Raw genomic sequence first — 13,676 nt, 5'->3', positions numbered from 1 at the left:
ATAGCGCCCCCTATTTACGCGAAGACAATGACAAACTCGGAAAAATCATTTCGATGTTGTGTAAATTCATAGTACGTACGTCGGATTTAATTACCTTTTTATAATAAGATACAGGTAGTCAGGATCGTTCCAAGAAAGGATGACGAAGTAATACTTACCAGCACGAAAACAATTATTACGGATTGAGTTATTTTTTACGACTTATCGGTCTCAAATAGAGAGTAATAATGAGTGAACCGTCAGGCCCTGAACCAAGGAGGAGTGCGTCTGATACAACTGAGGCTGCCGGAGGCAGTGCTTCTGGTTCGGCAGCAGAAGGAACCACTCCCTCTACATCTACAAACGCTGGTGGGCCTAGCGGATCGATACCACCAGAAGATGGTGCTTATGAGTGCAATATATGCCTTGATACAGCAAAGGATGCTGTAGTTAGTCTATGTGGCCATCTTTTCTGGTAAATAACCAGTGTTTCACCACTATTTTAAAGTAAGAAATAACATGTTTTAGTTTAGTTTAGGCCTAGGGCCTAGGCCTATAAAATAAAATAGTACGTAGGCCTCTAGGCCTAGTAGTAGTACAGCTGGATTGCCGTACAGCTAACTAAACCAAACAGGCATTAATAAATAAATAAATAACGTTAAGAATCAAATAAATAATAATATTTACAGACAAATAAATTAATGATTAACAGCTTCCTGACTGCTGTCTACACAGTACAGTATCACTATCAGTATTATTAATATGTTATTCATTTTAAATAAAAAGTGTATTTTTTTTTTGGTGTATCTCATTATAACTTTGTTTTGTTTTGTTTTATTTTGACTTAATTTGTGCTACTTAGTTTTGTTTTTTTTTTGTATTTTATAAGTAATGATGGAGTAAGACTCGAGCAGTTTTCTGTTTGGGCTCATGCCTATTACTTGCTCCTGGCAAGATGAATTGTAAAATGTACTTTATGAACTTTTGCCGAATAAATATTATTATTATTATTATGGATGGGTCTAGGCATTGTATGTTATTACATGTTATAAAATATTCTTATTCAATATTTATTTAATATAACAATGTTTATTAATTAATAAGCCATAAATGTCCCTTTGTGAGTTTGTTTTTGGGTGAAGTCAGTATCTAGACTGTACAGCGATATTTCTATGCATTTTTATAAACCATTAATAAAATCTATTACAGCTGGCCTTGTTTGCATCAATGGCTAGAGACTAGACCAACAAGACAAGTCTGCCCAGTATGTAAGGCAGGAATTAGTAAAGATAAAGTTATACCCATATATGGCAGAGGAAACACTGGTAAACAAGATCCTAGGTATGTTATTTTATCTTTTTTTTTTACTATTTTCGATTATATTATTTTTGTGTGGACATTGTTTCAACTAAACATATTATGACTTATGACTCTTCATTAGCATAGAAAGGTTCAAGGGTGCCCACCTAATTTTCGGACAAAACATTACAATTTAATCATGTTATTTTCATGTTTTATTTTTAAGTTCTGACCTATTTCAATTATATTATGTTTTCATTAAAAATAAAATTTCTTTCAGAGAAAAACTTCCACCAAGACCGGCAGGACAAAGACCAGAACCAGAAACACAGGGGGTGAGTGAACTTTATTTCTTACTATTTCATTTGTTCTGGAATCAACAAACAGATTACAAGAACCTACAGTATGACAATATTGACATATTTCAGGTGCTACTGTACGGGTAGTCAAAATCTAATTTATTTATCACAATATTGTTTAATAATAAACTTTATGACTAAAAACAATCCCACCCACATACACACAAATTTGTTGTGTCTGGCGTTAGAAAGGTAACTTAAAACATGGCAGGATTATAAGTATAATTCGGCAAATAAGGGACAAATTTGGTTAAATTAATGAATTCTTTGAAATTTAAATTCTATGAAAATTTAATTCAATAACAGGAAATATAATAAAGGCCATCTTAATGGTTTAGTATGGTTCAAATAAACCTAATTAAGATGTGGTTTATGCTTTAAAAACAATTTAAAAAATAATCTGTAGCAAGACATACTTATTAGATTAGCTTAATCTCTGTCTACACATCAAACTATTTTGACAAAAAAAGTGTGTGCCCAAATATGGTAGTGATATGCTCAAATATGGTAGTGATATGACATCATCATGTCTATATATGGGCACATCACATCACTCAACCTCATAATATTATTTGATGATAATTTATTTAAAGTTGTAATTTTGATAATCATTTTATCATCTGTTTACAGCCATTTAATGGAGTTTGTTGGGTTAGATAGATTGAAACTTTTCTGATTCAATCAAACTATAAATAATATTTGATGCTAATTTATTAATGGTTGTAATTTTAATAATCATTTTGTAATGTGTTTTAAATTTTACAGCCATTTAATGGATTTGGTTTTGGAGATGGGAATTTTCAGATGTCTTTTGGTATAGGTGCTTTTCCATTTGGTTTATTTGCAACAGCTCTTAACTTTGGTGATGGTAGATTTGCAGGAAGGCCTGGTAAGTCACACTTTTATACAGTAATACATTCTTGATAGGCCTATACTGTATACATACAGTATTAAAATACAATCCTTAAAAGTACTATAGAATGAATGGTATTCAATAATAAACACTGTGAAGTATACAGAATATATAATGTGGCATGTTCAGTAAATAATGTGGCATGTTCAGTAAATAATGTGGCATGTTCAGTAAATAATGTGGCATGTTCAGTAAATAATGTGGCATGTTCAGTAAATAATGTGGCATGTTCAGTAAATAATGTGACATGTTCAGTAAATAATGTGACATGTTCAGTAAATAATGTGGCATGTTCAGTAAATAATGTGACATGTTCAGTAAATAATGTGGCATGTTCAGTAAATAATGTGACATGTTCAGTAAATAATGTGACATGTTCAGTAAATAATGTGACATGTTCAGTAAATAATGTGGCATGTTCAGTAAATAATGTGACATGTTCAGTAAATAATGTGACATGTTCAGTAAATAATGTGACATGTTCAGTAAATAATGTGGCATGTTCAGTAAATAATGTGGCATGTTCAGTAAATAATGTGACATGTTCAGTAAATAATGTGGCATGTTCAGTAAATAATGTGGCATGTTCAGTAAATAATGTGGCATGTTCAGTAAATAATGTGGCATGTTCAGTAAATAATGTGGCATGTTCAGTAAATAATGTGGCATGTTCAGTAAATAATGTGACATGTTCAGTAAATAATGTGGCATGTTCAGTAAATAAGTAAAACACCAGTTAATGCAAGAAGTACAGTATGCTGTCATTTTTTGTTAAATTTTTTTTAAACTGGATTATTACTTAAGCATCATAATGTCCAATTGTGGACGAATAAAGTCTTAATCTTATCTTATCTTGAGCATGGTGAAGACACCAGTTCACATTTATTATTTGATTCACTGATAATCTAGTGATCAAGGTAAGGGAGTGTGGGGCAGTGTGTTGGACGTTCGACTACTGATCGTGAGATCATGGTTCGAATCCAACTCTCGCCGCATTGCTTGTATCCTTAGGCAAGATACTTTACTTACGTTTGCCTCTCTCAACCCAGGTGTATAAATGAGAACCTGGTTAGATCAAGACACAGCTTTGCGCTGAATAATAGCTGCATTATTGGAGTATGTTTCCATAGTTGTTTGATCTAAAAAATGACTGGGGTATTAATGTTCAGCGCTTAGAGGTTTCACAACATTAGGCACTATATAAATCCAGGATATTATTATTATTTAAGTAAACAGTGTTTTTATTTGTTTTTATCTGCAGGTCAGGGGGTGCAGGCACAGAATCCAGAAGAGCAGTTTCTTAGTAAAGTGTTCCTGTGGGTTGCTTTTATATTTATGATCTGGTTGTTTATAGCATAACTATAGAAATCAAAAGCCCTGAACAGAACTTAAAATACATTTGGAATACCAGCATTTATGGAAAACCAGACATATTAGGCTAAGCAAGGGTGTTAGGTAACTTATGCATCTTAACAACAAGAGAAGTTTAATTTAGGATGTCCTCATGTAACTACTGTATAAGGAATGATGAATTCGGAAATATTTTTTAAATTACTAGACTTGGTATTAATAGAATGTATGTGTATATGTAATATGTTTAAACAAATGAAGTTGGTACAATTATCGGTGTAGAATCCAACTTTGCTTCTCATCTAGCGATGGTCATGTATGCAGTAAGAAATCCTGCATCCGCCCCTGATAATATTATAGTAAATTTGTATGATTTTACAAGGAAGGTCTCAAACCGTTACTGGTTTAAAAAAAATCGAGTTAAATCAAGATAAAGGTGGTGGTATACAAAACAATACAATGTGAATAGAATAAAGGTTGGGTTTTTATAAGAAGAAGCAAAACACTATTGTTTAAAAACACAAAGGTTTGCCTAGAATGAAAGAATATAATGAATATGTTTATATGAATAAACAAATACAGTAAAAAGTATTTTGTATTTATGAATCTGTGATGATTGGCAAGAATGGGATGTGTACAAACATATATGTTACTATTAATATAATATTTTATTGTAATTATGGGTATTGAATAGAGGCACTGTATTAAAACAATACTGTGATGATTACAGTGTAGAGATGGTTATTAAATTGTACAGTACGTATACTGTGATGATTGCAGTGTAGAGATGGTTATTAAATTGTACAGTACGTATACTGATGATTACAGTGTAGAGATGGTTATTAAATTGTACAGTACGTATACTGATGATTACAGTGTAGAGATGGTTATTAAATTGTACAGTACGTATACTGATGATTACAGTGTAGAGATGGTTATTAAATTGTACAGTACGTGTATCTGTAATGTTGATCTTATGTCGATGTTTTCTTGTTGCTGAAACGTATTCAAATTCAATTTAAACTAAAAATTAAAAAACTGTTATTGTTTGACAAACACTACTAAAAACACAGTACAGAACAAGTGAAATATATAATACAAAATGGTACCTTTTCATCTGCCATTTGGCAGGTCCATGACAGTCTTCTTACTCCATACTCCTCCATTTGGCAGGTCCATGACAGTCTTCTTACTCCATACTCCTCTATTTGGTAGGTCCATGACAGTCTTCTTACTCCATACTCCTCTATTTGGTAGGTCTATGACAGTCTTCTTACTCCATACTCCTCTATTTGGTAGGTCCATGACAGTCTTCTTACTCCATACTCCTCTATTTGGCAGGTCCATGACAGTCTTCTTTCTCCATACTCCTCTATTTGGTAGGTCCATGACAGTCTTCTTACTCCATACTCCTCTATTTGGTAGGTCCATGACAGTCTTCTTACTCCATACTCCTCTATTGGCAGGTCCATGACAGTCTTCTTACTCCATACTCCTCTATTGGCAGGTCCATGACAATCTTCTTACTCCATACTCCTCTATTGGCAGGTCCATGACAGTCTTCTTACTCCATACTCCTCTATTTGGTAGGTCTATGACAGTCTTCTTACTCCATACTCCTCTATTTGGTAGGTCCATGACAGTCTTCTTACTCCATACTCCTCTATTTGGTAGGTCTATGACAGTCTTCTTACTCCATACTCCTCTATTTGGCAGGTCCATGCGGGGGTCCATGACAGTCTTCTTACTCCATACTTCTCTATTTGGTAGGTCCATGACAGTCTTCTTACTCCATACTCCTCTATTTGGTAGGTCCATGACAGTCTTCTTACTCCATACTTCTCTATTTGGTAGGTCTATGACAGTCTTCTTACTCCATACTCTTCTATTTGGTAGGTCCATGACAGTAGTCTTCTTACTCCATACTCCTCTATTTGGTAGGTCTATGACAGTCTTCTTACTCCATACTTCTCTATTTGGTAGGTCTATGACAGTCTTCTTACTCCATACTCTTCTATTTGGTAGGTCCATGACAGTAGTCTTCTTACTCCATACTCCTCTATTTGGTAGGTCTATGACAGTCTTCTTACTCCATACTCCTCTATTTGGTAGGTCTATGACAGTCTTCTTACTCCATACTCCTCTATTTGGTAGGTCCATGACAGTCTTCTTACTCCATACTCCTCTATTTGGTAGGTCTATGACAGTCTTCTTACTCCATACTCCTCTATTTGGCAGGTCCATGCGGGGGTCCATGACAGTCTTCTTACTCCATACTTCTCTATTTGGTAGGTCCATGACAGTCTTCTTACTCCATACTCCTCTATTTGGTAGGTCCATGACAGTCTTCTTACTCCATACTCCTCTATTGGCAGGTCCATGACAGTCTTCTTACTCCATACTCCTCTATTTGGCAGGTCCATGCGGGGGTCCATGACAGTCTTCTTACTCCATACTCCTCTATTTGGTAGGTCCATGACAGTCTTCTTACTCCATACTCCTCTATTTGGCAGGTCCATGACAGTCTTCTTACTCCATACTTCTCTATTTGGCAGGTCCATGACAGTCTTCTTACTCCATACTCCTCCATTTGGCAGGTCCATGACAGTCTTCTTACTCCATACTCCTCTATTTGGTAGGTCCATGACAGTCTTCTTACTCCATACTCCTCTATTTGGTAGGTCCATGACAGTCTTCTTACTCCATACTCCTCTATTTGGTAGGTCCATGACAGTCTTCTTACTCCATACTCTTCTATTTGGCAGGTCTATGACAGTCTTCTTACTCCATACTCCTCTATTTGGTAGGTCCATGACAGTCTTCTTACTCCATACTCCTCTATTTGGCAGGTCCATGACAGTCTTCTTACTCCATACTCCTCTATTTGGCACGTCCATGACAGTCTTCTTACTCCATACTTCTCTATTTGGCAGGTCCATGACAGTCTTCTTACTCCATACTCCTCTATTTGGTAGGTCCATGACAGTCTTCTTACTCCATACTCCTCTATTTGGTAGGTCCATGACAGTCTTCTTACTCCATACTTCTCTATTGGCAGGTCCATTACAGTCTTCTTACTCCATACTCCTCTATTTGGTAGGTCCATGACAGTCTTCTTACTCCATACTCTCTATTGGCAGGTCCATGACAGTCTTCTTACTCCATACTCCTCTATTTGGTAGGTCCATGACAGTCTTCTTACTCCATACTTCTCTATTTGGTAGGTCCATGACAGTCTTCTTACTCCATACTCTCTATTGGCAGGTCCATGACAGTCTTCTTACTCTCCATACTCCTCTATTTGGTAGGTCCATGACAGTCTTCTTACTCCATACTCCTCTATTGGCAGGTCCATGACAGTCTTCTTACTCCATACTCCTCTATTTAGCAGGTCCATGACAGTCTTCTTACTCCATACTCCTCTATTTGGCAGGTCCATGACAGTCTTCTTACTCCATACTCCTCTATTTGGTAGGTCCATGGCAGTCTTCTTACTCCATACTCTCTATTGGCAGGTCCATGACAGTCTTCTTACTCCATACTCCTCTCTATTTGGTAGGTCTATGACAGTCTTCTTACTCCATACTCCTCTATTTGGCAGGTCCATGACAGTCTTCTTACTCCATACTCCTCTATTTAGTGTTTCTTCTTCTGTTAGTTCCGAATATGTGTTTTTATTTTTTAATCTATCAAGCATAGCTATCCCTTTCCTTTCTCTTCTTGTATATTAATGAAAGACATTACAGCACATCAAGGCATTGTTGAAAGACATTACAGCACATCAAGGCATTGTTGAAAGACATTACAGCACATCAAGGCATTGTTGAAAGACATTACAGCACATCAAGGCATTGTTGAAAGACATTACAGCACATCAAGGCATTGTTGAAATACAGAAGGCAAATAAAAATATAAAAGACATACAAATTATTTATGTTATGAGAAAGGAAGATCTATTTTCATTAGTAAATTTGTTATTTAAAATTACACTTTAATTAAAAAAATTTTACCTGGCCGATATGGGGCTCGAACCCATGACATTCGCGTTATTAGCACGACGCTCTGCCGACTGAGCTAACCGGCCATGTCTGAATCTGTACGCCTACGTAATCGTCCTTCAATCTCTATGAATTACGTAATACCATGCAACCGGTGAGATTACCAAATCCTTAAAGGGGAGGTCCAGGTACAGTATAACATAATATTAATTTTTTTAAATTTTATTTTCACCTCTTTTATACATAAAAAAACACATTTAAACAAAAGCAAAAGTACAATTATAGTATAACATTTCTAGTGATTTATAAAATATACCCATTTCCAACACACTTAGGTTCGTCAGTGCTAAAGCAGAGAAAAATAAGCCATTTTTAAAAGGGGAAACAATGGCAATGCTGTGGGTATATCATCAGTGGCTGGATCTCAATGGAGATACAAATAAAATAAGCAAAAAGCTAAATCAAAACGATAAAGTTAAAAAAAAATACAGTATGTTTGTTTTTATTTAATGCAAATAATGAGGGGAGGAGTGCGGCACGGGGTACTTATTTCGTTTGTTTATTTCAATAATTATATGTTTTGTTAATGTTTCTGATTAGGCTCAATATATACCGTATATATAAGTTTCTTTCTTTGCTAAAAAAGGGTTAATAAAACAAAGAGTTGTTATAACTACCACCTGCCTAAAAATTATTGTTTTATCATTACACGTTTGTTTAGTAAAAAATTCGTATTGGAATACGGAATAAAAAATATTACCTGGCCGATATGGGGCTCGAACCCATGACATTCGCGTTATTAGCACGACGCTCTGCCGACTGAGCTAACCGGCCATGTCTATTATACGTATACTTGTATTTGTTTTGTCTATGTTTTTATTCTTTTATAGGTAAGAATTATTCTAATGAGATATGAAAAGCCCTATCTTATATTATAGAACAATTTTTGGATAAAAAATCCGGCAACCTAAACATTATTCCGATAGTAAAATCATTACACGTTTCGTTTCATACAATAAAAAAACGGGAAAAAATATTACCTGGCCGATATGGGGCTCGAACCCATGACATTCGCGTTATTAGCACGACGCTCTGCCGACTGAGCTAACCGGCCATGTCTATCAGATTTTAACCTAATCTATTATTATTGTCATTACGAATTTCGTAACACACCAGCAGTAATCGGTAATAATAATAGTTAGTGATACGATCCCTTTCACGTTGTCAATTGTGCATGGACAATAATCAATAGATTATAAATTCCAATATTTCCTATACTACTAATATCCATCAATATTTTCCGATCCCCTTCATCATTTTGGGGGATTCATTTTCTTGGGTTACACCATTTTTTTTAGAAAAAAAATTTATGGTGGAATTTTAAAAAAAGATGAATACGGTATGTATAACTTAAATTAAATATCTTGATGATTCGTTGTTTCTATTCACATTTTTTTCACTTTTTATTTAGAGTAAATAAAATTCCACCCCTAAGTCCTACTGAAAACAATATATTTTCGTCGTGGTTTTTGTTACAAATTGTTAAATAATGTACGACGTGCATTTAAATGATGCATGCATGCGACTATGATGACAAAGGCAAGCATTTTGCTTGTTTGGTTTATATTTGAGTCAAAGATGAATTACAAGAGAAGCATTTCAGATCACAATATCTGTACCTATACATGAACGGTAGTATGATGTCTAGTGACATTAAACATTGCAGTAACGCTTCCCACTATAGCTTGGTTCCACGCAAAGTAGGCCTACATTGGACCATAGAGATATTATAGTGAAATATCTCTATGATTGGACACGCATATAAAAAGAAAACAGTTGGATGATCGCGTCAATCGTGATTGGTCAATTAATTGCGTTCACATTACGAATCAACTTCTTGTTGTATGCGACCGTGCGACGTAAATACCAAACATTATATTATGTGTTCGTATTGGTTTTTGTTGCGTTATGCGTACATCTGTGTTTCGTCTCACGTCTGAGTCAGCTTTAGTGAAAGCCAAACTAACATATTACCGTCGTATAGGCCTACCCAATAAACTATACTAATGCAAACATTCATTATTACATAGTTAATTTCATAAATATTGAATAAAACATCCAACGTGACACATTCACCACCATTATTACAATTTTCTTTTATTTTGTCAACAAACATTGTGGTACAAACATGTAGCAATTCATTCTATCGTATTCTTATTAAACTATAATTTTCGAAAAATAATGTACTGCACTACTAATGACGTCACAAGTCGCGCGGACAGCATATAAACGTCACAAGCCGCGCCGACAGCATATAAACGTCACACAAGCCGCGCGCATAGCATGTAAACGTCACACAAGCGGCGCGCATAGCATATAAACGTCACAAGTCGCGTGCATAGCATAATCTATATTAAATATGTATATAACAATTTATGACAATACTTGCAACAAACATCACCTAATTATAAAAGCGAAACACATACGCGCACATACTATTTGTTTTTATTATAAAATATCATGCAATCAAAACATTCATATTTTACGATCTGTTTCTCTGAAAAGTGGACCATTTGGTGACGTTTTTAGGATAAGCTGATTCTTAGTTTCTGCTAAAATATAAATTTCTTTGGCTTACTTTGTGAAATTTATCATAGGAAGCAACATTTATAATAGGCCTATGGTTGGCGGCGTTAAAAAGGCTTTCAATACACGCGCGCGTACATACTTTTGGGTGGCATCATTGTCATTAGTTCACTGCACTATCCACTGTATAAAGTTACTATTCTATTTTGTACCTCTCCATAACTATCTAGTTAAAACTATATTTTCAAAAAGTTTTACTATGAGACATTTCGAGAGATTGAACATATATTAATATATATCAGAGTTCCATTATCTATTTATAGATTGAACATATATTAATATATATCAGAGTTCCATTATCTATTTATAGATTGAACATATATTAATATATATCTGAGTTCCATTATCTATTTATAGATTGAACATATATTAATATATATCAGAGTTCCATTATCTATTTATAGATTGAACATATATTAATATATATCAGAGTTCCATTATCTATTTATAGATTGAACATATATTAATATATATCAGAGTTCCATTATCTATTTATAGATTGAACATATATTAATATATATCAGAGTTCCATTATCTATTTATAGATTGAACATATATTAATATATATCAGAGTTCCATTATCTATTTATAGATTGAACATATATTAATATATATCAGAGTTCCATTATCTATTTATAGATTGAACATATATTAATATATATCAGAGTTCCATTATCTATTTATAGATTGAACATATATTAATATATATCAGAGTTCCATTATCTATTTATAGATTGAACATATATTAATATATATCAGAGTTCCATTATCTATTTATAGATTGAACATATATTAATATATATCAGAGTTCCATTATCTATTTATAGATTGAACATATATTAATATATATCAGAGTTCCATTATCTATTTATAGATTGAACATATATTAATATATATCAGAGTTCCATTATCTATTTATAGATTGAACATATATTAATATATATCAGAGTTCCATTATCTATTTATAGATTGAACATATATTAATATATATCAGAGTTCCATTATCTATTTATAGATTGAACATATATTAATAAATATCAGAGTTCCATTATCTATTTATAGATTGAACATATATTAATATATATCAGAGTTCCATTATCTATTTATAGATTGAACATATATTAATATATATCAGAGTTCCATTATCTATTTATAGATTGAACATATATTAATATATATCAGAGTTCCATTATCTATTTATAGATTGAACATATATTAATATATATCAGAGTTCCATTATCTATTTATAGATTGAACATATATTAATATATATCAGAGTTCCATTATCTATTTAAATATCTATATATTCTATGTACTATTTATAAAAGTGAACATTTTCAAAATATTTACTGTTTTTCATGTTTAATTTATCAGCATATTAAAGCTTTTCTATATAATAGATTCTTCATTATTTATTAATTAATTCTATACAGATTTTTCGTAATCTATTGACATAGATATCATACCTTCATTCACATTACATATGCATAATTTGTTGGTCAGTACATTAAAGGGAAATTTACACAAACGAGCGGTAACGGTAAGCGTAAAACCGCGTAGCTTGTTCCACGTAGAATCTGTATCTATCCTGAGTAGGAACAGTCCGTTCAATCCTACTGTTATTATTATCTTAACATTAGTAATTTGCACAGTAGAAATCTCTTTTAAAATGAAGCTGTACCACGTCACTAAACGAAAAGTGATTCTGAATAATTCAGAATTAGGATGTATAATAAATGAATTACTTTTACATCTTTACACTCACAACCTAATCCAGGACACACGTCATGTTGATTTGATTTATATTACTAATATGCATGTAATATTCATAATCACATACATAAATATTGAGAATAAACATTTTATCAGAGAATAGGCCAGCACCACAGTCTGGGATTGATTCTATTTACAGTTTAAAAACTGGAAGGAAACATACTTTGGCTCAATATGTTTTAGTTTTATGATTAATATCATCTAAATCTCTGTCTACACATCAAACTAGTTTGACAATAATAGTGTGTGCCCAAATATGGTAGTGATATGCCCAAATATGGTAGTAATATGACATCATTTGATAGTGACAGAGCTTTGATTTTGACACTATGTATTGTGTTTCTAATTTGGTAAGTTCAAAGCAAGTACATACTATTATATATTGTTTTTAAAATCTATTAATTTATCACTTTCAACTTTCAACAACTATAAACACAAGTTTTCACACAGAATAAATCAAGAGGTATTTGCACACACAATTAATGCGATATTTCACATCAGTCACAAATCAAGAATCAACTCTATACAGTACAGGGAGATACCTCCTGGCTCAATATATCCTAATTACTATACTTTTACAAGAAAAAAGCATAAATTGCTATATATAGTCATGATTTCCAAATTTCCATAATATTATAGTCATAAATGCCCATATACAGTCACAACAAGACCTTATACAGGCATAACATGCCCATATATAGTCATACCCATACAGCCACAAGACCATATAGAGGCATAAAATATCCATATATAGTCATACCCATACAGCCACAAGACCATATACAGGCATAACATGTCCATATATAGTCATAACATGCCCATATATGGTCATGCACATTAACCACTCAATGGGTCATCCCTGCAATTGATGGCATACAGAAGGCGTTTTTTCATAACATCTAAACTTGAATATTGCGGTAACTTCACCATAAACATACATGTTTCTACTCGAATGAATCTTGAATCTGGAGATCCTAAAATCAAAATCATTTAGAAACTTTACGGTTTATTCTGTTTACAGTTCATTGAACTTTGTTGTACCTTATTAAGGGTTAGTAAACAACAAGAATGAAAGGTTTAGAGTTGATGGATCCTGTGGCAATTTGAGTATAAGCAAGAAAGGTTTAGAGTTGATGGATCCCGTGGCAATTTGAGTATAAGCAAGAAAGGTTTAGAGTTGATGGATCCTTTGGCAATTTGAGTATAAGCAAGAAAGGTTTAGAGTTGATGGATCCCGTGGCAATTTGAGTATAAGCAAGAAAGGTTTAGAGTTGATGGATCCTGTGGCAATTTGAGTATAAGCAAGAAAGGTTTAGAGTTGATGGATCCCGTGGCAATTTGAGTATAAGCAAGAAAGGT

General features: G+C 33.3%; 2 protein-coding genes and 3 non-coding genes across 6 annotated transcripts in view; 1 reads left to right on the top strand and 4 right to left on the bottom strand.

Moving 5' to 3' along the window:
• Positions 1-53: 53 nt before the first annotated feature.
• On the top strand, positions 54-4,870 carry LOC140043947 (E3 ubiquitin-protein ligase RNF185-like). Its single transcript, XM_072088442.1, has 5 exons — positions 54-454; positions 1,189-1,320; positions 1,559-1,613; positions 2,403-2,526; positions 3,812-4,870. Exons 1-5 carry the CDS (start codon positions 228-230, stop codon positions 3,907-3,909), a joined length of 636 nt encoding a protein of 211 aa, XP_071944543.1. The 5' UTR covers positions 54-227; the 3' UTR covers positions 3,910-4,870.
• Positions 4,871-7,911: 3,041 nt separating this feature from the next.
• On the bottom strand, positions 7,912-7,984 carry Trnai-aau (transfer RNA isoleucine (anticodon AAU)). Its single transcript has one exon. It is a non-coding gene; the product is annotated as a tRNA-Ile (tRNA).
• Positions 7,985-8,659: 675 nt separating this feature from the next.
• Trnai-aau (transfer RNA isoleucine (anticodon AAU)) lies at positions 8,660-8,732 on the bottom strand. Its single transcript has one exon. It is a non-coding gene; the product is annotated as a tRNA-Ile (tRNA).
• Positions 8,733-8,939: 207 nt separating this feature from the next.
• Positions 8,940-9,012, bottom strand: Trnai-aau (transfer RNA isoleucine (anticodon AAU)). The gene has a single exon. It is a non-coding gene; the product is annotated as a tRNA-Ile (tRNA).
• A 2,720-nt stretch (positions 9,013-11,732) lies between these two features.
• The window catches only part of LOC140045501 (probable E3 ubiquitin-protein ligase HECTD4), a 36,471-nt gene continuing 34,527 nt past the window's right edge, over positions 11,733-13,676 (bottom strand). For both annotated transcript variants that reach the window (XM_072090434.1, XM_072090435.1), the window contains exon 54: positions 11,733-13,291. In XM_072090434.1, coding sequence (XP_071946535.1) covers positions 13,155-13,291 — 137 coding nt within the window. In that variant the 3' untranslated portion in view covers positions 11,733-13,154. The remainder of the gene's footprint in view (positions 13,292-13,676) is intronic.

The sequence above is a fragment of the Antedon mediterranea genome, chromosome 3, assembly GCF_964355755.1.
Source record: "Antedon mediterranea chromosome 3, ecAntMedi1.1, whole genome shotgun sequence".
NCBI classification, from domain to species: Eukaryota; Metazoa; Echinodermata; class Crinoidea; order Comatulida; family Antedonidae; genus Antedon; species Antedon mediterranea.
Note: the sequence above shows the minus strand (reverse complement) of the source record. Positions and strands in the feature narration are given on the sequence as shown.

Coding starts and splice junctions, on each gene's coding strand:
- LOC140043947 (XM_072088442.1), top strand. CDS start 228: ATGAGTGAACCGTCAGGCCCTGAACCAAGGAGGAGTGCGTCTGATACA. Junction 1,321..1,558: donor ACTGGTAAACAAGATCCTAG/GTATGTTATTTT, acceptor AATTTCTTTCAG/AGAAAAACTTCCACCAAGAC. Junction 1,614..2,402: donor CAGAACCAGAAACACAGGGG/GTGAGTGAACTT, acceptor TAAATTTTACAG/CCATTTAATGGATTTGGTTT.